The sequence below is a fragment of the Epinephelus lanceolatus genome, chromosome 16, assembly GCF_041903045.1.
Source record: "Epinephelus lanceolatus isolate andai-2023 chromosome 16, ASM4190304v1, whole genome shotgun sequence".
In the NCBI taxonomy this organism is placed as follows: Eukaryota; Metazoa; Chordata; class Actinopteri; order Perciformes; family Serranidae; genus Epinephelus; species Epinephelus lanceolatus.
The window spans coordinates 40,974,224-40,999,960 of record NC_135749.1 but is presented as its reverse complement, the minus strand read 5'-3'; the positions used below and the strand labels follow the sequence as shown (position 1 = coordinate 40,999,960).

Genomic DNA, 25,737 nt, shown 5'->3' with positions numbered 1-25,737 from the left:
CACTGCAGTGTGAAAGCACTGTACAGCATAGAGGCTTGACATGTATTTGAGTTACAGCAGGTAATCCCTCAAGGTGAACATCATGGGCCCTATTTAGATGGTCTAAAGCGGACGGCAGAGGGTGCATAATCCATGTCGCAAGTGTCATTGCTATTTAGATGCAGGCGCAGTTGTCATTTTCACGCCCTGCGCCCTCGTTGTCTAACTAGCAAATGAACTTGCGCTTCTCTGGGTGTGTTGGTCTAAAAATGAGGAGTGGTCAGGCGCAGTCATGGCACGTTGCTAGTTAGATGACGTAAAAAGCAAATGTGCCAGTGACCAACAAAAACCTGGTCTAAAGTCAACGGCGCAGTATTTCGCTGTTAAACAAGTTAGTAATATGCGTTTCAGTAATATGCGTGCACAACGCGCGTGCACTCTGCTCAGACACACACGGAGCAGCCACACATATGCAAAAGATAACAAATAAAAATATGATTACAATGTGAAAGGTTATTATTGTGCACATTAAAATATTTATCAGAAACACGTCTTAATGATCAGTCATTAATCAGAATGACCTAATCGCAGTTATAATGATTATCATAATTTGTAATAATGGCAACACACGTAGGTATTTAAACACACCTGTTAGGTTGAGGGTGTCTGTCAATACGGAAACTGACACTGAGAGAGACAGAGAGAGAGAGATAGAGAGAGAAAGAAAGAAAGAAAGAAAGAAAGAAAGAAAGAAATCAACTTTCGTGCATCAAAATGTAAGTGGAACAGAACATTTCTTGTTGAACCCCTCAGTTAGATACCGGTAAATGTGCTCATACATTCTCGATTTGCACAGTGAAATGGAGTACATCCTAACACAGAAGATTCAGAGACGACGGAGGCAGCAGGTCTACAGGCTGAGGACCACATACCTCAACATCACGGAGGAGGAATGTCGCAGAAAACTCCGTCTCTCTTGCCAGGCTGTTACGGAAATATGCCATCTCCTGTCAGCTGATCTGGAGACGCATGCCATCACTCCCATACCCTCCCCGTTGCTGTAAAAGTCACTGCTGTGCTATATTTCTTTGCAAGTGGGTCATTTCAGCATCCGCTGAGTTCAATTGGAGGCATATCCCAACCTGCCATAAGTTCGGCCATACATGCAGTCACATCAGGCTTAGTCCGACATGCCAGTGAATTTATTCCCCATGACACCTGACAGCCAAAATCCAGTTAAACAGGAGTTCTGGGCAAGGTTTGGGTTCCCTGGGGTCCTGGGTGCAATTGATTGCACCCATGTGTAACTACAGGCCCCAACACAGAATGCTGTGATTTACATCAACCGTAAGGGAACCCATTCCATAAATGTCCAGGTGATCTGCGATGCAGCCTGTAAAGTTATACATGTATTTGCTAATTATCCTGGGTCAAGCCATGACTCCTTCATACTAGCCAACTCTGTCATTCCTGCAGTCTTCCAGGGGGATCCCCCCCTGGAGGGGTGGCTGTTAGGGGACAACGGCTATCCATTAAAGACATGGCTGTTTACACCGTATATCATGCCTACAACACTGCGTGCATTGTCGTTCAACCGAAAACACACAAAAGTGTGAAAATTAACGGTCTTCTTCCTCCTCTTGTTCTCAGGCGGGGAGGAGCATCACGACGCGGCACACCACAGGAGGGGCCAGGAGCTGCTGGGGCCAGAGACGCTGCCAAGGATCTGGTGGAGTGCGGAGATCTGATCGGAGGAGGAGGAGGAGGAGGAGGAGGAGGAGGAGGAGAATCTGGCGGTGTTCCTTGCTGAACCAGGCGCTCAGCTGCTCCAGCGAGCCTGTCCAAACTATCGGCTATGCGACCAAGGGGCCGCAGCAGGCCTTCAACACGGCTCAGGCGGGTGTTTAGGCGCCCAACACTCCGCCTGAGGCCACCCAGTTCCCGCTCGAGCATGGTGAAGCCTCCTCACTGGACTTCCAGGAATGGGTGGTCCTCAGGCCGGACGAGCTGCCTCCGTCTCCGTCTCATCGGAGGTGCAGGTGCGGTCTCCTCCTCCCCCACAACAGCCGCCTGCTCCTGGCAGCTGGGTCCGGCCCCTGGATCATCAGCCAGGGGAGCTGCATGAAGATGATGGGTTCATTTTAAAAACAAAATGTAGCTATGAAATGTACTATGTAAATAAAGTTTGGTTGATTCATTGAATGTCTGTTGTGTGTTAATGTGAAATCAATACATTTCTCAAGAAGCCTGCATGGTTTGTACACACTGATATATTGTGATTATTGTATTACCGTGGACGCCAACCTCTAGTCCCCCAAAGCCCTCAATGCTCTCCACACTGAGGGTAGAGGCGGCGATGTCCTCTGCTGGCGTCAGATCGTCGGTGGTGTTGGGTGGGCCTCCTCCCGTGGCGTGCTGCTGGTATCGGTGGGCGGCGACCTTCTGTTTCCCCCATCTTCTGACATCATTATACCCTTTGCAGCATTGTGTCTCGGTTCTGGTGATGCCAGAAGACGAGGAAACAATCGCCGCCACCTCCTTCCACGCCTGCTTTACCTTGGGGAGCTTGGGTGCCTGTCTGCTGTCCCCATAGATCTGGTCCTGACGGGCCTTCACCTCCCGCACGAGGAGATCCGTCTCCGCAGCTTTAAAACGCTCACTCTTTTCAGTTGGTAGGTCCGCCATCTAACTAGCTCTGTGCCATGCGCTCCAATCGCGCCTCTTTTAAAGGGAATGAGAGGTGACACTCTGATTGGCTTATTGAATGATATGCCCAAAACACACCCATGACTAATTCACAGAGTAAGTCCAACCCTTTTAGACTCTCCGCCATGGCGCACAGTCTAAAAACGCGCTGTCTAACTAGCAAGTGACTGCGACACGCCCATGCGCCGCACACCTGGCGCTTCGCGTTTTAGACCATCTAAATAGGGCCCCATGTCTGCATTTATTGCTCTCATGGTGCTATAACTGTAAATTCAGATTGACAGCAGCAGTCTGTATATTTGCACAAAATAATAACTTTCCAGAAGTTGATTTCCATAAGTGAAATGAATAAGACAAAATGCCTGGCAGAAGATCTGAAAAATGCATTATGAAATTGAATACCCACATATGCTTTTGAAATGTGTCAGCAGGAAGGTATAAATGATTTGCAGGAAATTAGCTAAAACATGCCAAACGCTGATGTGATTCTTTGAATTTGCTGAAATGGATTTGGATGTCTGATAGTGAAACTTCTGATGATGTGGTAATCATTATCCTGCTCTGACCTCATTCTGAAGATGCAGATGTTTACAAATCCCTGCTTGTCAGACACTAATGCATTGGTATATTAGCTAATGGACAGCAACAATGGTGTGCCAGTCTAAAAGATCTAGCTTCATCTTGAATCAGTTGAGCCATTCATCACAGAAACCTCTCTTTTCAAATGTTGCTTTCTTTTGGTTTGCAATGTGCTGAAAGCTCAAAAAGAGGCTGCAAGATTATCCCTTTTTTTTTTAATTTTACATCTGCAACTTCTCACCCTCCTGCAGCCTTGTGATCTTTTCCCTCCCTGGCTTTTGCCGCAGAGGGCAGGAGGTCCTGCCAGCTAGCTTTATGAGCTGTTAGAAACCCTGAAGGCATCTTGTAAATGACCAATTAAATGAACAGAGATCATGAAGGACTGCATACCTGCCCAGAGGGAACCTTAAAATCTAATAAGGGAACATTTGGAGCGTGCAGGAAGCTCTACTGAGGAAAATTGCAGCTGTGGAATTCCCCTTGCCACTCCACTCCATCCCTAACCTCCTGCTCAAGACCAATTCAAAATATCAAGCTGGTACTGTGGAGCTGGAGGGAATGAAAATCAATTTCTCACATTTCCATTCATCAAATGATAAAGTGAACATGGGCCTCAATGGTCCAAGGCCCAGCAGGATGTTTTCAGCCTGAAAAATATATGAGTGAAATGCAAAGTCTCCTTTGGAGTGAGGAATAAGGTCGCCAGCAGCAAACATGGAGAGATGATTATTATGCTGCATTCATATACAACCACGTGCCATTACCCTGACAGCTTGAAGAAATGACACAAAAGCAAACAGGAGCTACTTTTGCTTTGCCTTATATTTGCAACACAGGCATAGCAATGCTGTTTAATTCCGTGGTCAACACAGGGCATGACACAGCGATTGATTGTTCTGTCAGACTGCTCTTATTGCTTGGTTTTTACATTTAGAACACAAAGTGTCAGACATGGCATACAGAACAGACAGCACAGACAGAGAGAAAACCAGAGTAAGACTGTTGTTTCAAAGACGGAGGGCTCGCCTCTGTACATTACATCTGCACATGGTGTGGGAGATGGCAAGGAAGTGGGCCTTTTTTTTGGGGGGGGGGGGGGGGGGGTGCAGTAACACCCATCAACTCCTTCTTTGAACTCATTTGTTCAAAGAAGGTTTTAAGAGGAGACAATCAACAGGAAGTGAAGGTAGGTGTCCCTACTTTCATAACAGGCTAATACTGCACTGACCAGAAGAAGGACAACAAAGAGATTCTCCTTCATTAGTAAGGATCAGTCTTTTTACAACTTGGGTCTTATTTTCATAGTTATGGTCATCCTTCTTATGAGTAATAATAACTATGTAATCAGCAGTGGTCATTAAAAATAGGTTATGAAACAGGAGTGGTCAGAAGATCAGACAGGTTCTTCAACCACTCTAAGAGCCAAATAGGTCATTCACTCAGCAGTCTATTTATTTGCTATTTATGTACACTGGGTGGTGCTTCATTGGCATTTGGAGTTTTAAGGTATAAAGGTAGGAACAACATTGTTGCCGTCAGGTTTTGCATTCCAGAAGAGCAAAAGGTTTTTGACCACTGTGGTGGTATGCAACATGCTATGTGTTCAGTTTGAATGAAAGATTAAAAAAAATGGACATGTATTCAACCTGTGTTTGGTGCTATGAATAAATACTTTGATAGTTCTGCAACTGGAACCTGCAGTTTATTGTCCCCAACTCAACACAACCAAGGACGATGTGGCATCAGCCACGTAAAGCGTGTCAGCCAGGTCAGGCCAAGTGAAATATCTCATGTAGCTGCAAGTAATAGGCTTAGCTCCTACAACCACTGTATGTCCACATATGTAGCATTTATAAGCAGTATAACATTCAATTAATGGTTTATAACACACTATAATGTAGTTGTACACAGCCATTTAACAGTGCTCTACTATACTGTCATTCTTTATCTCTTTATAATACAGCCTCGACTTATGGGTGCCTACAGGAGAAGTAAGTTGTTGACTAGGGTTGTGCAATGTCTTCTGGGAAGGCATATGATAGAAAAAAAAATGCATTAAATACCCGTTATCAACCAATCGAACCAGACCCGACCCACCATTTTTATGCATTACAGTGGCACAATTGTCAGAACTGAGCGTGTGTTGGTGTGTGTTTGAGAGGTGGGTGGCAGTGAAACTGCTGTAATAAAGTTAAATAAGTCTTCTAATAGTTAAATAAATCAAAGTGGAATCACTGGTTTTTTAATTTTGAACAGTTAGCAGAAAGTCAGACTGTTACCATTGCACCTTCTAATGTGAGGATTAATTCATCGTGGGCTGTAAACAAAATAACAGCTCTCCAGTTCATATGTTAGTAGTATTTGTAAGTCACAAGGGTGATCCGTGGTCACAAAATGTGGCCGTGAGTCACGGTTTGGAGCCCTGCAGATACAAAAACACACACCTCACCTGCTCACACTATGGTTAAACTCAGTTAAACTCTTACAATGGCGCATGTAAATGTGATGATTTATTCACTGGAAACTGGAAACAAACTAACAACTCTCCAGTTCATATTTTATGTGCAAGTTGCACTAGTAGTCCAGACCTCCAGATCGTGGTCTGGAGCCGTGATATAAAAACACAGCTCACCTCGCTTGCTCACAAAGAGGAGAGAGGGATCTGAATGAGAAGAGTGTGAGGTACGAGGTATCATGTTTGTCTGATATGATTTGAGTTTTTCTTTATGTATGTGTATCTGTCTGCGAGTCTAATGCTCACAATGTTCACAATATAGTCATTTCACATATCGCACACGGAATAAGCCGTAATACATTAAGTATATTTGATATTCATCTGGCTCATTTGGTTTATAAATTACAATTGTTAGTTTTTAAGCACACAATGAATGCCATTAGCGGTACAGCAAACCCAAACCACAATGTTAGGGGAACTGCTCATTGGTCCAACAGCCCATTGTTCCGACCATATTAAACCCATTGTTCCGAAGTCCGTTCCAAAATCATGATGATGCCCTGTGGTTAAGGTCTGGTTAGGTTTAGGCACAAAAACCACTTGGTTAGGGTCAGGAAAAGATCATGGTGTGGGTTAAAATGAAAAAGAAAGTGACAAACACATAAGCCGTGAGCCTGCTCCGCCTCAAGCCTTTCCCAGCTGACCCAGAGCCAGTCGCGGCGCACCATACACCCGCCGCGACCCGTTCAGCACCGCGGACGGTCGGACTAATGGGATGTCGAACCAATGGGCTGTCGGACCAATGACATGGACCCGATGTTAGTGTGGATAGGCGGGCAGGGCTTTTAAATCTGGATGTCAGGCTTAATTGTTGATGACAATGATGGTAACGTCCTTTTGGCCCAACCTTACTGCTGCAAAATACATTAACAAACAGACTGGCTACATAATAGTCTGTAAAAAAAAAACATTAAATGTCTAAATACTGCTTAGAAATACTAAATAGAGGGACCTAATGTTTTTCTACCAAACTTAATGAAATAAAGCCAATGTCAAGTGTCTGTTAACAAGTAAAACACACTGTTAATGGGTCGACACAGGATACGCTTAAAAAGAAAAAGAAGATTCAAGTTAGAGACAGAGCGGGACAGTGTTGAAACTGATACCCCTTGGCCCTGGAGAAATCTCTCTCTGATGGGCTGCTTTACAGTACATCAGATCTTCCATTACACCTTCCATCAGAGCAACTATTAGCCATTCTGAATTGTGGTTTATAGCCAATATTTCCTAACACGTACACTTCTTTTATTACTGGCAAATGTTCCTTTTAACCAAATGCCCGGGATTAAACACCATTAGAAAAACCACCTAACTACTAAACTAAGATCACTACATGGATGATACAGAGATACCTGTACATGCTATCACTGACTGAGACCTTATCCAGGAGTTGGATGTCTACTATTTATCTCTTGTGCTGACTTTAGCTGTGTGGTCATAGCTGTGGCTCTTCTCATTTCTGTATTCTTTCACAGCTATTTACTCACTCATTATTCACACATGGTTCTTGTTTTGACCCTGAAAGCTATATAAAGTATGATGGTGTGCATAGTGAAAATAAAAACCGAGCTAAAAGGTGGTTGATAAAGTAGGATACTGAAACAATAAACATAACTTTAACACAGACTAACACATTAAGGCCTGCATGTTGGGGCAGAGTCCTGCACTGGGTCAGGTACCCGTGGGTAACCAAAAGGTACCCCACAAAAAGCTGTGTAATGGGTAAAAATATGTATATATATAAATTTGTGGGTATGGGCATGAGTAAAAATAAACTACTCATGGGCAAGCAAAAACATATTTTTTATTTTTCAGAATAAAACAACTAAAAAAGATTTGCAGTATATGTGTAATATTTTGACAACTAAATCCCTATTATCAAGCTGCAATTCCTTTTATTTTGAAAGTCAATGACACAATTGAGTCAATGACCCCATTGTCACATTTGTCACTGACGTAGAGGACTCCAGCTATGAAAAGCCCGAGGATTAGGTTGCAGCCTACATGGAGTTCGAGACACCCAAGGAGGATCCTTTTCAGGTTTTATGATGGTAAAAGGAGCATGCTAAAATTTTTCCTAACCTGGCAGTGACTAAATGTTTTCACCATCCTGGCATCAAGCACAGCCAGTGAAAGAGACTTTTCCTCCGCTGGATTTGTAATTCAAGAATGGAGAATCCAGCTTAATGTGAGTGACTGTAACCTGTGTGTCTTTAATCGGGTTGGGATATAGGACTTTTATTAATGGGTGTGCGCGGGTATGGCTTTGACCTAGACATAACTGGTAACAGATCGGTTTTGGTACAGAGTTTTTGGCTATGGGTGGGTGCGGGTTTTCAAAAATGGACCCGTGCAGGACTCCATGCTGCGGTGCTCACACATGGGTGTGTATGCCTGTGTTGGTAAGGGTCCTTAGTGAAAATAGTGCCCAGGATTGATGGGCATGATAATCTGTTCATAACAATACAAAGGCAAATCATATATTATTATCCAAAGTGACCATTACGACCATCCATTACAGTTTAGAGACAGTTGTGGTGATATCATCCCAGATCTCAGCAATCAGCTTGGAGAGTACAATGTTATTCTAAAAGATACTGTAGAAATAATGTCTAAACCTAAGAAATTAAGACCCAAGTTGTAATAAATCAGCATACCTTTTAACTATCATTACTTCTTATATACATAAAAACAAACAATGACATTATTTTCCGTAAGTATTAAGATGTAACATACTGTACATCACTGCCATGCATTGCATTTCGAGTACCTCAGCTGAGGAAAAAAAAAATCCCATTTTTATATAGTAGCTGCATTTGTCAAAAGCTGTCAGCACTTTATGGACTTAGGAGTCCAGGTGGTTTGGTTCAAAATTGATTGCACAGTGAAAACAACCACCCTTCTATCTCTCCTTCACTAGACTGTGCACACTGTGTCCTGGAAACAGGCAAACCCATTTTGGCATTGAGATGCAAGTTGATTTCTGGCAGGTAAACAGTCTGTCAAATTGCTTTGCTCATCTGTGACAGTGTATGGTCTGTTTATTGTTCCTTCAGTGATATAAAACATTTGCCAAATCCAATTGGAGGACAAGCAAAGACCATAACCTCTGTGTATAAATATTCCACTGAAGATTGAGAATGATCGGAAGATCCTTGTGAGAATTACTGTATTCCAAATGATCCGGGGCTCACTTTCTCTCTGCCCCAAGCAGAAAAAAAACTAAAAACATATAGTGCAGTTTAAAATCCAGGGGAAATATTAGTATGATCCTCAGTTATCAGGGTCATCAGAACTGTCACCAGCAGCCATCACTGGAAAGGTCCAGAGCCAAAATTCTTATCCCACTGAGAACAATGCTGCTCTAACTGGACAAGCAGTTTGTCCACTGAGTCCTCTTTGTTCTCTAGTTTGAGGTATCGTCTCCCACTGCCCAGGTCTAATTGAGGCCAGCTTCTGTGAGTTTGCTCCTCTGCAGCATCCACAACCTGCCAGGGGATGTTCACGCAAACCTGTGAACCAGCCTCTCTGCTTGTGACTACCAGCTGATTTATTTCAGCCTCCTTGCCGGCTGTGTGGAGTCCATCCTCCAGACGCACACCATTTTGGGCTATATAAGGGTTAGTCCTGTAGCTCATACTGTGGCAGCGCCTTTGCTTGACAGCTGGGGTATCCACCTCGTCTAGGGTAGACATGGAGCTGGCAGACACCAGGCAGTTGCTGAGCTTGACGAGTGGAGCGGGCTGCAGATTGAAGCTGGTGCTGCCCCTGTGCTCAGCACCAGACTCTGTGTTTAAGTTTGTCTCGCTGGAATTACATGAGCTGGAGTTAGAAGGTGGAGGCTCTGACTCCTGGTGGTGAAGAGCTTCAGTCTGGAGAACAGCTTGCTGGTAGATGCCCTCCAAACCATCAATCTGGTCTCTGAGATATCTGGTCTGAAGCAGGGGCTCAGAGCTGGCCAGCTGCTGCAGACAAAGGATGTTGAGATGAGCAGCTGGTAAACTGCTCACCCACTGGTAGTGTTTTGCCATCGAGTTGGCTGCTGCAATTTCTTTAAGGTCTGCAGAGGGAACAGCCGCAGACACAGAGCAGATTACACTGCGCATTTGAGCCAGAAGCATCTGAGTCTCTCTGTCCCTGTTCTCGTAAAGGACTGTGTTGGCACATATGAGGATAAAGAGACCAACTCCCATGATGACAGGTCCCAGCAGCTTCATCCGCTCACTGTGGATGAGGCCAGCTGTGGATAGGAGGCCCTTAGCTCCCAGACTCCAGCCAGAGCTCTGTGACTCAGAGATGCTTTCCCCCTCTGCAGCTCCCAGGATGGATGATCTCGATATCCGATAGGGCCAGTATCCCGCCACAGCCAGAGCCGTGCCAACAACCACCACAATTACCCCCAGCACAAGAAAGGCTCCAGGCAGGGAACGGATGCGAAGCTTGCCTTGGATCACCCTGTCCTTTTTCTTTCTGCCTCGTAAGGTGAAGCGAGACTTCCGTCGGCTGGGAGGCGAAGCTGATGTAACACCTTGGGCCTTCTGGGTCTTCATAGCACAGGTCAGCCCAGAGCTGCTGCTCCTGGTCAAACCCTGTCAGAGGACTTTGGGAGTGAGGACATTTTAAGAGTTAATGCAGCTAATGGTTTATCTACATGTTGCATCAATTAATTCAAATACTTGTGAATCTGTATCTAAGGGTGCACAAATACATCAGTCACTTTATCTTTTTTAACATAAAATGTAATTATGCATTTTGCCATTTATTTTAACAATAGTATATTTCTATTCAATTTTGAACAAATTTAAAGCCAAGTACACAAATTTAAAATTTATAAATGATGCCCACTAGTGGTAGTATCAAAAAAGACAGTGTGACAGAATAAATGGGCTGAAAGCAATACATAGACTACAAAAGAAAAACTGATATTGTCAGAATAATCTAAACTATGTCATCATCTCAAGAGATGCATGATAATATATGCACATCATCGGTATCAGCCAACATTGGTTTTAAAATGAATTATCAGAATCGGCCAATGTACTTTTTCTTATTTTGCACAATGAATGACACACATATGAATGATTACATACATTGAACACTATTGTATTTCATGTCTCCATCTACTGGTGGGCCAGTATGTTGATGTTAATTCCACTACAGAAGAGACTTGATGATCTAAAATCAGGTGGGGGAAAAAAGTGATTATATCGATATCAGTATTGGTTATTGGCCAAATGAGTTGTTACATATTGACATATCGAATATCTGCAAAAAATCCAATATTGTGCATCCCTAACCATCACATAATGAGTTTTTCTACAAAAGGGAATCTTTTAAGGATCCATCTGTGGTTAAAAAAAAACCTCCCAAAATGTCTAATCATACCACCAGACTAAATCCCTTTCCCCTTTCTATATTCTCTTTTCTTATAGCATCTATGACTGTCAATATTGTTCCAGTATATGAAGGAATATGGTGTAAGGTTTGGTCTCAATAATGTTTGGTAAATCTGTATTCATTCTCAATAATAAAATTAAAGCAAAAACATATCAAATAACATTTTTTAACTAACTTGGCTAACACTTTTTACAACCTAATTAACGCCTTTTCTGTCCACGTGTTCCAATGGATCCACCATCTATAGCACTTTTTTTTACAGAGATTCTGAAATACTGTTGTAAAAGATTTGCCAATGTGCAGGCACCGCTTAGGAGGAGACTTGATGATCACTAAAAATAGGGGGAAAAGTGGATATATCAATATCTGGGTTTGGTGGATGGGTCCAACAACCACCGACTTTCACCCAGGAGGTTGGTTTTCGCCTCTTGATGATGATGAGGATTGTAAAGCTAAACCCTATTCTTTTTTCCTAAACCCAATGATGAGCTTTTGTTACCTATACCTAAAAAGAGCTTAAAGGGACATTGTGTAACACTTTCAGTTATTGATTGGCAAAAATTGATGTCTGCATTCATAAATATGTCATCATTGGTGTATCATTAACTCCATCAATAATCTGACTTATTCTCGTAAAAGCAGAATTGGATTTGTTTGTACATTGTGCGGGTAAGTCGTCTGGGGGGTTCCATAGAGTTTCGGCATCTTGAGAATACATCCGCCAGCAAGGGACATACAGCCCCGCCTTTGGCGTTTTCGTTGAGAGCCAGGCCAGTGCTGCATAACTGACAAGCCAAAGGAGAGGGGCAAGAGGCGCTTCGCTACTACCCCGGCAAATTTTAAAAGCCTGCACTACTGCAGCATAACAAAGTCCCACTCTTTGAGCATAATGCAGGATCATGCATATGCAGCATCACGGGAGATGGAATCCTTGTCACCAAGAAAGCACAAAAGGCAATCAAAAAGGCAACGTGACCGGCAAATTCTAAAAACGAGGGTCAACATCGGGGTAGCCTTTCCCAGGTGGAAAGAGCTGCTGAAGGAGAAAGGTAATGCAATTATAGGCCAGCGCCACTAACAGCGCCTAACAGCGCCTAACAGCGACAAGTGGCTCAACCTCACACCTCATCCCTCTCCTCACATCAAGGCCTGTGATTGCATTACCTTTCTCCTTCAGCAGCTCTCTCCACCTGGGAAAGGCTACTCCAATGTTGACCCTCGTTTTTTGAATTTGCCGGTCACGTTGCCTTTTTGATTCCCTTTTGCGCTTTCTTGGCGACAAGGATTCCATCTCCCGTGTTGCTGCGTATGCATGATCCTGCATTATGCTCGCTGTTGCAATACGCATTTGAAACAGCGTGTTTTAACGGCTTTAAAACACACAATGCACGTAACAGACTGAAGTTGACACGGCATCCCAGAATGTCAACAACCAACACACCCAGGGTAGCTTGCACAATGTAGCCTATCTAAGCGTGGAAGGGTCATGACCAAACGTCAATATGTGATAAGGTTGGAGTGAGAATGTTTTGGCAGATAAGTTTCTACCAGATTGTATGATGCTGTCTTCAGTAACATCATCCTGTACCAATCACAGTTCTTGTGGCCTCCATGATTTATCTCAGTAGCGACCCTTGTCCCATTATGTAGCTACATTCTTGAGAAAGTATATATCATCCCTGGCAAGTTCCCTGATAGCTTCAAAGCCTCTGTAACACTTTGCCATAGAACGCATCTGGCTTCAGATGAGGAATTAGCTCTAGTTACAAGCGAATACTTTCTTCTGAAATGCATTTTATCTGTCATCACGACAGAGACATTACACATTACACATAGATCACTGGAATCCAGACATATTTAGCCCTGCCTTAAGTCAGTCATCCATTGGTCAGTGGTTGTTCACAACATACAGTCCTTTTTCAGTTTTAAATCATTTCAATTTAATTAAAGTCCTCAAACTGTTCCAAACCTTCCATGTCTGTGGGGAGCTTGTAAATTCAATGAGGTACAAACAAAAGTAGAGGAACACTCACACATGTGCTGTTCTTCTTGAGCTCCCTCATGGTCATAAACAACATAGAGTGAAATGGAAAAACAGCTTCAAACACTCTGACTGCAATTACTGTGAGGTCCTGAGCATATTGCAATGAGAGTAAAATGTTCTCTCTATGCTGACTATCAGACAATGCATATTCTTATTGTGATGGCCCAACAGCAGATGGAGACATGAAATACAATACCTTTCAATGTATGTAATATTCATTCATTGTGCAATTTAAGAAAAAGCATGTTGGCCTATTCTAATAGTTAATTCTAAAGCCAATATCTGCCGATACAGATGACTAAGGGCGGGGAAAAATCAATACAGCGTGGGATTGTGATATTTTGTGTGGCAATGCTGTATCAATACATGGTTGCCAAGTATCGATCTTTTATTATACATTATTAATTTTTGCAAATACACATTTTAATACAACCTTTGTTACTAGAATAATAAAAATCAATTGCTTTTTTGGTCCACTAGATTTTGCTGATTTTTTTTTTTTTTTTTTTTAGTTTCTTTGTTGGTGAGGTCAGCAGAGATCTCAGTCAGCAGCATTTGGCAGGAAGTTAATCAAAACAAAGATGGAGGCACCAGAGAAAGAAATCAGAAATGCGCCGTCTGCATTTAAATCAAACATCTGGACTTAGTTTGGATTTTTTTAACACAGAAGGAAAGGGGGACCTGGATATGACACTTATGACACATGCAATTTGCAAGCAGTGTCGTATGAGAAAAAAATACTCTAGGAATACTACGAATATGAGGGCTCACCTCATACACCACCATCCAGAGATAGTGTTAGCCACTGACGGTCAAGCTAATGCTTAACCCGCTCTGCCAACACTGGACACACTTAGTTTGACAAAACCACCATCCAACTCTAAGAGAGCAAAGAAAATATCATAGTCCATCACCTATGTCATGTGCAAAGATCTCCATACAGCGTTGTTGAAAACAAAGGCTTCTGTTTACATGCTAAGAACACTGGAACCCAGGTATGTGACTCCACCCCAACATTTTTTCAGCAACACAGCTGTACCCAAGCTCTACAGAGAAGTGAAGCATAAAGTTGAGAAATCTTTGAGTACAGCAGGAAGGGTGGCATTAACTTGTGATGCCTGGACTTCAAGGTCAGTTGATTCATATGTGACTATAATGGCACATTATCTCACAAAGGACTGGCGACTGCTGTCTCACATTCGCCAAACTAGAGCACTACACGTCACAAAGTCACACCGCAGCAAACAAAGTAGACCTCCTGCTAAATGCACCACAAGAATGGGGGATTGTTGTTGTAACAGACAACACTTCTTACATGGGTGTTGCCATTCAGTGAAGTGTAGTGTTTGGCTCACGCACTGCCAACAGTTCAGTTTGCCAGGTGTATGCAGCATTTCTGACAGGTTTTATGAAGGTGCTGGTCAGTCTGTCTGCTTTGCATTACATTTTGCTGCAATAAAAATGATTAAAGTCAGATGAACAGATTGAAAACTTTATCTTATGAGGTAAAACTGATGTTGATAAAGTTTTCCTTTGGGTAATTAATTTGCAATTGGAAAAAAGGTGATAAATCACAACATATCACAATATATTTTATCACAGTAACCTAAGTATCGTGATATATCGTATCGTGGGTCCCCTGGCAATTCCTGCCTCTACCGATGATGTCCCAATATTATCATGAATCCCTATTATTAATCATTAACAATACTTGGAAACCACTAATAAAATGGCCAGGTTTAATTTTATTGAAATTGATAATATCAGAGTACTTCTGTTTGTTTGTGTCAACACATTAATCATATTTATGCAACCTCAGGTCCGCTCAACATACTTCCCCTCTGCAGTGGCTCTACACCTTTCCCAGTGTGAGACATAGGCGTTTCTAGACCATTTTTGGGGGTGCTGAAGCCCCCTAAATTGAATCCAAGCACCCCTAAAATTTGAGAGAATTTTTTTTTTTTTTTTTGTTACTGTATGTCCCTTTTTAACAAGCTAGAAAAGTGTCAAAACCATACAGTACCTGGTTGCAACGTAATATTTTAACAACAAAAATACAGCAGCACCCCCCCTTTCCTCAAAAATGGTTTGGTCCACCCCATCCCTCCCACCTTTCCCCGACTCAGGCTCTGAGCACTCTATCTGCCCAGAGCAATGCGCTGCCTTCCAGAGTGCAGTAGTGGTTTAAGTACCTGGCTTAAACCAGGATATGTGGCATATTTCTTAACTTCTACCACTCAGTACCAACACATTATTATCATTACCTGTCCTCATTTTTGCTGCATTTCATCGTAGGTCACTGTTTATGTTGTTAGGTAGGAGTTAGCTGACTTTTTTTCTAGCTAGGAAATGTTACAGGTGGTCAGTACCACTGTCCTCTGTTTGAATTGGAATGAGAGAAGCTAGCTGTTGTGTCATGTGCATGTGTTAATATCATACAGTCTGTGGTTAATATTAAAGCCAAGGTGCTACTGACTAGCTAACTGACTGGATGCCCATTAACATTATAACCCCTATTGTGTGTATTTATTATTATTATTTTGTAGATTTCAAACACTTTTCTTTTTTGAAGTGTATTTTTATTTATGTATTTTTATTATATAATACAGACAAGAAGGAAAAAGGCAGAGACAAACATTGAAAAAGTAAATTACTGTTAATGTGTTAATGTTACATGTTGTGCATTACATTTCAAATAAAAGTCCAAAAAATAAGTCCAAGGTCCATTTTTGGTAATTTTGGTACTCACTATAGGGGGCTGGTTTACTCCAGAAACATACATACTGTTTATGTGTATGTTGAGGAGCTGCTGTATCAAAATGAGTTGTCTTCCCCCAGAAATTAGGGTTACGATATGTTTCTTTTATGATTCCAATCCATTCCTTTTTTGCTGTGGCTCAGCATTTAAATAACCTTTATCAGATTTGATGGTTTAGTCACAGACTTTCCCAAAAAGTGTTGCGCTTTTCTTTCACAGATGTGGGAATGAAATTGAGTTAAAATGTACAAAACAGTGAAATTTATCTTGCCTGGCTGGGCAGCTCTCCGGGTGCTCAGCACCCCTAAACCTCTGATCCTAGAATCGCCCCTGGTGTGAGATATACTTGGTTAGATGGAGAACGACTGTCCAGCTTTTAAGGTTCAACAGAGGTCTCTGATTGTTTTTGTTAATGAAAGGGTCATCAACTGAATCATTTATTCAGCATAATATTTAGTTAAAAAACTGTTCAACCGTTTCTCCAATATTTATATCTGTCCTTACGAATGCAATTATGTAAAAGAAAACCTTGTGCTAACTATATTACAGCACATGAGTGAATTATTTTTTGAGATGTTGACTATCATTGTCCAGCAGTGACTAATGACTAGGGGTGGGGGATAAAATTGATACAGCATAGCATTGTGATATTTTTGTGTAAGTAATGTATAGACTTTTTAGTGAATAAATTATTAATATGACAAATACAAATTAAACGTTAGCCTACAAAAATAATATAATCAATTGCGTTTTCAGTCCACTAGATTCATTTTGCTGCTACAAAAAAATGGCTGAAGTGAGATGAATAGATCAAAAATTTCATCTTATTAGATAAAACTGATGTTGACAAAGTTTTCCTTTTTGGACAAAATTTACAGTTGAAAAAAAGCTAATAAATCGCAATATATTTTAGTGCAATACTCAGCACATCACAACGCATTTAAAATCTCAATAATAATGTATCGTGACATAAGTGTCATGATAATCAGTGAAAAATAGTAACTAGCTACCGTTACTAGTTACTTCATTAAAAAGTAACTGAGTTAGTAACTTTGAAAACTAACGCGTTAGAGTATAAGTTACTGCCAAAACTAACTGCATTACTGTAACACGTTGCTAATAATGTGTTACTGCCCAACACTGGTGATAATATCATATTATGGCTCCTCTGTTGAGTCCCAGCCCTACTAATGACTACATTGCAATACAACAAATCACATACAACATAAACTTTGTTATATAACTTATAACTTTATAACTAGTAGAATTAACAATTGGGAGGAGGCAGCTCGTAATATCTAATGTACACACTCCATGTTTGAAACTATCAATCAATCAATCAATCAATTTTATTTATAAAGCCCAATATGACATCATCAGTATGGGCCGATATTGGCTTTATAAATGATTGGCTATTTGAATCAATCAACATGTTGATAATGGCCGCGTTTCTCAGTTAAGATCGATCTTAAAGGGAAATTTTGGTTTATTTCAATCCGTCTCCTATTGTTGTAAATTTGGTTCAAGTGACTAGTGACATACAGATAATAGTTAGCATGTTAGCCATTAGCCTAGATACAGCCGAAGCGTCAGACCTGTTAAAACGTAAGAGAACGGGCATCCCTTCAAGTGCAAAGTTAGTCCACTAAACAAGCTTTTTTCCACAAAGACTGCCTCATATCGTTAGGATAAATGTCAGAGAACATATAGAAAACGACACGCAAACACGTTGTCTTACCTTACTGGTGTGCTGCCATGTTTGTTTACAATGTAGCTCTGCTTTCCAAAGCGCGGCCGAAATATCCCGAAAACAAGCAGCGATCTCATAGCGTGCCTGAACAAGCAGCAACAGCTGGAAGGCAGAACCGGACGGTTGCCTGAACAGAGGAGGAGGAGGAGAGAGCGAGGCGCAACAGGCAACGTTAGAGGACAAGAGAGGAGGAATGGCTGCCACAAGACTTTAGCTCTGGAGATTGGTGGTGTACCTGTGAATGCTGTGCCCCAGTGCCCACAGAAGAGGAATGCCTCTGTTGCAAGGAATGGGAGCGGTTGTAGCCTTATTTTCAAGGTCTGGATGTGACCGAGGACGAGACACCTCCACCTGGAGTAACGTTAGTATCCAGCTGGGCTTTATCTAGAGTTGGCGAGATATATTTCGGCTGCGCTTTGGAAAGCAGCGCTAGAGGGATAAACAAACATGGCACCACACCGGTAAGGTAAGACAACACGTTTACATGTCATTTCCTATATGTTCTCTGACATTAATCCTAACAATATGAGGCGGTCTTTGTGGAAAAAAGCTTGTTTAGTGAACTAACTTTGCACTTGAAGGGATGCCCGTTCTCTTACGTTTTAACAGGTCTGACGCTATGGCTGTATCTAGGCTAACGGCTAACATGCTAACTATTATCTGTAATAGTCACTTGAACCAAATTTAGAACGATAGGAGACGGGTTGAAATAAACCAAAATTTCCCTTTAAGACTTTAGAGCACAGTTAAGAACGTCTTAGCTAAGAAGGGTTGCTAAGATAAGAGTTTTTCCCAGATGAGCTCCCTAATGCCCTTCTTAGGATTGCTCTTAAGATCGCTCTTTAAGAAGCTCTTAACAGGAGCTGACCACTACCGCGGTGCTGAAACTAAATCAATCGATGTCAGGCAATTCGATCACCCACCACTTCATCAGCACATAAGTCACACACAGCCCTGCTACCTAACGCACTAATTCCCTGCTGCTCATGTGTGTGTTCTAATAATTCTAATGAAAAACTACGACAATAAATATTTGTTAATGATCTATTTTCATGACGAAAACAAGACTACAACTAAATAAGAAGTAGTCTTGGTAAGTGAAGGAAATGTATTATATTTAAACAAAAATATGAAAGATGGACGAAAGGACAAATGACCACATTGTATCCTACATTCATCAACGGTGTGTCTCTGCTAATGATCATCTTAACGTGACCAGTTCACAGAAGGACAAAATTGACAGATTTATGGACTATATTAACCTACACTGAGAATCAGACAAAATGGCAGGTATGAACTATGAAAACACACAGGCAGCACGCTGACAGTTGTAAAAGAGTTAATGTAACATGTATGTGAGTGGAGACATACAGCTGCTACCCAACACACTAATTCCCTGCTGCGCATGTGTATGTGTAATTACAGGTAACAGGTGTATCCAACAGGTGTATCCAAGTAGCAATCACATCCATTTATTCACAGCAATTGGTTAATGCAAATATAAAATTACCTGTGGGTAGCTAGGTGCACACATTAAGACAGAATGGCAGAAGCAGGGCGCAAGTGGGCCAAGAGGTCACCTGCATTCACCCCAGAGAAAATGGCCATCCTGGTGGATGAAGTACGTATGGCAGCAGAGAAACATACTCTTTGGCGGAGCAAAAGGCAAAAGAAATTTAGTGGCCAAGAACCGCATTTGACACGCAATCGCTGAAAAATGGCTCCCTCCAGCCCCTGCAACCTGCGAGACTGGGTGGCAGTGAGAAAGGGCCTCTCGTCCCGCAGTGACTCGGGTGAGGATGAGCCATCTGGGAGCGGGGCCAGAGGAGCTCAACAACCAACCTCCCTGCCCCTCAGCATCAGACTGCCCGACAAAGACATCCCCTGCACACTCCCAAGCTCAAGGCCTGTCCCCGTGCTCCAACCCGCACCAGCAAGGTCCGCTGTCCATCTGCACCTACAGCGAGACACTCGTGGGCCTCTAGAGGGAGAAGCTAGGCGTCCTGTGTCGGATCGAGGGCCAGCTGCCCTCCAGCAGGAGATGGTAGAGTTAAAGCACAAGAAGTTGGAGCTGCAGCGGAGACAGCTGGCACTTGCCGAGGCGCAGTTCTTTTTACTGTCACAATCCCTGTCTCTCAGTCCTCTCCTGCCACTCTGCTGCAGTGTTTTTCCACTCCCCCTCCCTCTGCTTCACTCTACCTGCCAGCCGCGCCCACCTCATCAGCCCAACTCTGCTCACCTGCCTACACAGCTGCAGCTCATCAACCAGCCCTGCATATAAGCCTCTCCAGCACCTTCACTCACTGCCAGATTGTTCTTTAGCATTATGCGAGACTCTCCAGCGTTCTTCTCCTGCCTGATCTCCCGGTGCCAACTCTGCCTGTCCCCGACCTGCTCTCCTCGTCTGCCTCCCGGTAAACTCACCTGCCTTCTGTCCCCGACCTCGTGCTTTGCTTCAGCGTCTCTGGTTTCTGCCTGCTCGTCTGGTCTCGACTCCTCCGCCCGGCCTCGTCTACCCTCCTGCCTGCTCCTCAACGGTGCTTCTGCCTTCGCTGACGGCTCTTCTAGCTACGACCCCCCCACCGGCTCCCGACCTCGCCTCAGCTCACTCCTCGTCGGCTTCTCAGCACGATCAGCCGGCGCTTCAGCCTACGGTGCGTCTGCCTTGCCACCTTTGGCTGCCGTAAGCTTGATCTCTTTCCCTCATCTGAGCCTCAGAGACTGTGTGAGGGCAACTTGCCCGAAGAACGAACTTTATTCTGTGTTTATTCTGCCTGCTGCATTCCCTGTTTGCTGTGGTGCTAATAAAAGTCATTACCAACTGTTCCTGCGAGCCTGGTACTACATTTGGGTCCACAAACACTCCCGTTTCATTTACTCAATATTTCGGTTTGCTAGTTTGTAACTGCTTTATCTTTGTTATTTTTTCCCTTGTCCCTTTGTGCGTTTATTATTTTGTTTAATCTGTTTCTTGTACTTGGTTTTATTAACTGTAAAGTGTATTGAGACCATATGCCATGGTGATTTTGCACTGGTTTTTTTCCCCACAATGCACAATCTATCTCGTTCAATTTACTAATCAACCTCCCTTCATTGCAGGTGATGCAGAACCCATGTGATGGGAGGGGTCCCACCACTTTAGGCTATTTTATGTTTGAATAAACATGGTTTCCTTTTCAGCCGTGTGTTGTGTGAATCATTGCACATTATAAAGTAAGGGTGTCAAATCTACACACAGAGGGTCTCAGGGAATTGATATAATTTTATGATTTATTCCTAAAGACTACTCATGACATATGTTACTGTGTAAAGCGAGCACTTTTGCACTTGACTTAACAGATTACAGATACATGTGTTTTACATTATAAAAAATAAACTTCATTGCCTCTGTGCACTGCCTGTTGGCACCTACGTCCTATCGGACTAAAACTTTGCTTTTGGGCACTTAATCATGATATTATTATGATATAACATCTGCTAAATGAAATTGTAACATTGTAAAGTGTGCGTAGTGTGTACTTCAAGCATGACGCACATGCCTCTTCCAGCCAAAACCACATGAAAACTTCCGCACACCGCACTGACTTTCAAGAATACTTATTGTTAACGTTTCAGTGCTGGACCTTCATTAGGCAAAGCACTGAAATATTGCAGCAATAAAGTATTCTTGCAAGGTAACAGTGTGCGGGAGTTTACATCTAGTTTTGTATCTGCTGCTCTTCTGTGCAGCCTCTTTCAACCCTAGGCATGATAGTTGGGTGGTGTGGTGGTATGGGTGGTGTGGTGGTAGTGGGCTTATTGTTGGGTTTTTTATTTTGTGGTGGTGATCAGGGGAGTTGGTTAGTGTTCAGATGTTTAGATGACTTGGTGACTGGTGGTGACAGGGTGGGAATGTCCGGAATCAAAATAGATTGATGAGCTCCTGTCTGGCCTGGACACCAGCTTAGTGGGGCATCGTCCTCTAATTCCTCGTCCTCATCCATGGGTGACAAGCGCAGCCCCCCCCAACAAGCAATGAATGCAGCGAAAGTGGGATTTCCATTTTCCAAACAGCCATTCAATGTGGGTCCTGGTGTCCATGTGGGTCTAATTGATCCTCTCCTCTGCTGGTGTTGCCGGATTGGTCACGGGGGTCACGAGGTAGCTACGGAGGGGGTAGCCACTGTCCCCAAGGAAGAAGCTCCTGCCAAACTCTCCCCTGCCAGCCTTCTGCCCCACAGCCGAGTTGGCCCACACGGCTGTCATGTGTGCCTCCTGGCCACCTGGCGACGATGTCAGTGATCAGGCCCTCATGGTCCACCATCACCTGGGTGTTGATGGCAGTAAAGTGCTTCCTTCCGATCCAGCATGGGTCCACCAGGGAGGGGTTGAGGATCGGAATCAGTGTGCCATCCACCACACCAATTACCGGGGGAATCCCAAATCGATCCCCATGGTGTGGAATCTGTGGTGGACCTGGCGGACCTCCTCCCTTAGGGTGGGCATCCTGATGTGTGCCGGGGCATGGCGCAGGAGGATCAGTGTCACAGCTGCCACACTCTGTGACACCGACGCCTTGCTGAGGCCGGTGCTGTCTCCCACCACCTCCAGGAAGCTCCCCACTGTGTAAAAACGCAGCACAGCCAGGCAATGCACCTCCGGGCTGAGGGCAAAATTGCACCGGGTTGCCCTCCAGATGTGTGGAGACACTAACCCCCCTATTCCACCAGATGCATGTGGGTTGCGTCTGCGCTCTGGAATGGCAGCGAAGCCGATACGTTTCAGTACTAGTCAATGTGTGTGCTTCCACCGTCTGCGGCTGTGCTGCGTTCAGGCTCCGTCACAGCTGCGGCGCTCTGGAGCCCTCCGCAACAGATAGGCAGGACTTCTATTTTTGCCGGACGCCAGAGCACAACGCAGCAATTCAGCGCGGAGCAGACTGTGCGGGGCAGGAAGTCTTGCACAGAAACAAAATAAAACATCTGGTTATTTTTTAAAATAAAATACACAATGTTCACAGCGGATCATATTCCCTGCACTACACCTTGTAAACGTCATAATGTGTTGAGGCAGGCCTGAAGTCAACAGGTCAGAGGTTTTCAGACATCATTTCACCCCGTTGACACCATGGACGAGGAGATGTTAATCATGAATATGCACTGAGATTTCTTCCTACTAACGTTACTCCTCTGGTTCTGTGGTTCTGTTTATAGAAACGACATCTTGTTATATCGCACGATTATGCATGGATTCGCGAGATCTCGTGGGTCCTCGTGACTCCCGCTGTCCGGCAGAGCTGCACCGCTCCACACAACAAACGCAGCCGGTGGGTGTTGACAGACGGACCCAGTATAAGTAGGCTTGGCAGGTGATTAGAGGTGTGGTTGAGGTGTGGTTCTGCTCCCAAACCTAAGTTAACAGGTTAACTACATTTCACTAGCAAGAACCACGCCACAACAATATGTCGTTTAAAGGTTTAATGGAATGCAGGAGTTATTGAATGTTGAGAATAAATGAATGGATGTGGGTGAGGTAGAGGGAAGATGTCATCTGTTAGGCTGGTCTGGGAGGATGTATTGGAGACCGGGCAGAGGGAGACTCAGTGTGGGGGTTCCGTCTCAGACATAATCCACCCGAGCTGATCACTGGCCCCCAAAAGAGTCAGATTTAAATGGAACTGATTTGAACATGAGGTTGACGGAGATCGTTAAGATTGTTGGGGATGTAGGAGCGATATGCTTTGGATGACCAGCGGCCTAGGACATGAATGGTTTGGTCTGAGATGCCTAGTCTGGCTGCTGTGGATGCTGCACCAATGCGGAAGGAGTGGCTAGAATAGAGTTCTGGAGATACGCCTGAAATGCGTAGGACTTGGTGTAAGTGTTTCTGGAACCAGAATCGATTGGCCATTTTTCCTGTTTCAGTGAAAAAGAGTGGATGTTGAGGTGATGCCTTGGCAGCATACCTGGAGCTGATGTATTTGGTCAGTGGCTCGTATGGGCTGAGGTAGGATTCGAGGCGGAATAAGTAGATAGGGAAAGAAACTCCCAACTGATCTGTTTTGCTCCTTCGAAGTGTGACTATGAGTGAGTCAGCAGTGTGGATGGTTATGTCAGATAGACTGGGGTGATGAGAAGGATTATAGACGGATGAAGTCGGGGCGAATTTAGAGCACCTCAAGAATCCGAAAAAGGCCAGAAGAAACATGGATTCTAGGGTTAGGTCAACCATAGGAGATATGTAGCTTGAACGAAGGGAGTGAATGCAGAGGCCTGAAGTGAGTGGCAACTGCCTAGCTGGGAGAGCCGGTTCCTGTTTGCACAGGCCTTTTATTAACATAGTAACGTGAGAATGGGAGGTTGAAGGACAATGGAAGCCAGTGACTAGTTTGATGAAGAAGTTGATTCCTGCTAAGTAGGTCTGGATGGTGGAGGACCGTATTTTTTGGATGGAATTAGCATGGGTGATGAAATTGCAGATGGACATGACGTCCAGAGAGGGAAAAGGCAGCTGGTAGGTGGAGTGATATGCCTTGAAGCAATTCCAGTCAGTTAGGTAGGCTGAGAGTGTGCTTGGGGCTTTAAAGCTCTAAATGGGCTGGCACCCCCTTATTTAATCGAACTCCTGCACTTTCATGCTCCCTCCAGAGCCTTGAGATCGGCCAGTCAGCTATTACTGGCTACTCCTAGGACTAGGCTGAAGACCAGAGGTGACAGAGCCTTTGGGGCAGCTGCCCCTAGGCTCTGGAATAGCCTGCCCCTGCACATTAGGTCTGCCCAGACCCTAGAGGTTTTTAAGTCTTTTCTGAAAACCCACTTCTTCTCTCAGGCTTTTAACTCAGGTTGAGCTGGACACCCAAACATTTTATCTCATTTTTATCTTATTTTATAACTCTTGTATTTTATTTTATTTTATTTTATTTTATTGTATTTTATGTATCTTATGGTTATTATTGTGGTGTACTATTAGGTACCTCATTGTATTTGCTTGTTTATTTCTATCGACCTGTTCAGCACTTTGGTCAACCTTGGTTGTTTTAAATGTGCTTTATAAATAAAGTTTGAGTTGAGTTCAGTTGAGACTGTCAAGAATGGCTTCTTGTGAAGCGTGAGAGAGGTTTGACAGCTGTGGAGCTAGTTGAATAGTGTGGCTGAAAACGGTGGGATAGGTGTTGGGTGAAGATCCGATTCTGGGGCCAAGTGTCTGAATTTCTGGAATGAGAAGCAAGACAATGAGTCAGCAATGCTATTGTGATGACCAGGAACGTGGGCTGCCCGGAGGATGAACTGGTGTTGAGCTGAGAATAAGGTGAGTCTGCGCAGGAACTGCATGATGGCTAAAGAACGAGATCGACCTTTGTTCAGGATCTCTACGACTGCGGTGTTATTGGAGTGGATAAGTATGGACTTCCTAGACCATTCGTGCCCCCAAAGAATGGCAGCTATTATGATGGGATACAGCTCGTGAAGCGCAGAGGAAGGAGAGCGGGACTCTGAATCGAGGGATTCGAACTCTGGGGGCCAAGCGGAGGCAAACCATCTCCCTCCAAGGGCAGAGATGCTTGGAAGTCCTGGGTGATGCCTAGGAACTCAATGGAAGTGCCAGGTCCTGATGTTTTCTCCTCGGAAAGAGGGACGCCAAGTTCAGAGAAAGCGTTAGTGAGCGTATTGAGCCCGTGGCGAGGAGGTGAGGATGGTGGAGTGATGACGAGAAAATCGTCGAGAAGATGGAGAATGTAAGGGAGCCCGTGGTTGTAAGGATCCAGCATAGGGCTTCTGAAAGAGAATTCAAGATCTTAGGACTGCTTTTGCAGCCAAAGGTAAGGGGCACAGAAAAATAATATGCCCCCTTCCAGCAAACGCCGAAAAAAATGCCAGAAGTCAGGATGAATGGACAAAACTTTGAATGCGCTGTGATGTCTGCTTTAGAAAGCCAAGCTCCATGTCCTGCTAGCTGAATGAGGGTGATGGCATGGTCAATGGTTGCGTATTGCATGGAGAAATCCGGACTGGGAATGACACTGTTGATGC

General features: G+C 43.8%; 1 protein-coding gene across 3 annotated transcripts in view; it reads right to left on the bottom strand.

Annotated features, from left to right (window-relative positions):
• Nucleotides 1-4,354: 4,354 nt before the first annotated feature.
• Nucleotides 4,355-25,737, bottom strand: part of tmem200b (transmembrane protein 200B) — a 31,631-nt gene continuing 10,248 nt past the window's right edge. For all 3 annotated transcript variants that reach the window (XM_033637526.2, XM_033637525.2, XM_033637528.2), the window contains exon 2: nt 4,355-10,379. In XM_033637526.2, coding sequence (XP_033493417.1) covers nt 9,091-10,329 — 1,239 coding nt within the window. In that variant the 5' untranslated portion in view covers nt 10,330-10,379 and the 3' untranslated portion in view covers nt 4,355-9,090. The remainder of the gene's footprint in view (nt 10,380-25,737) is intronic.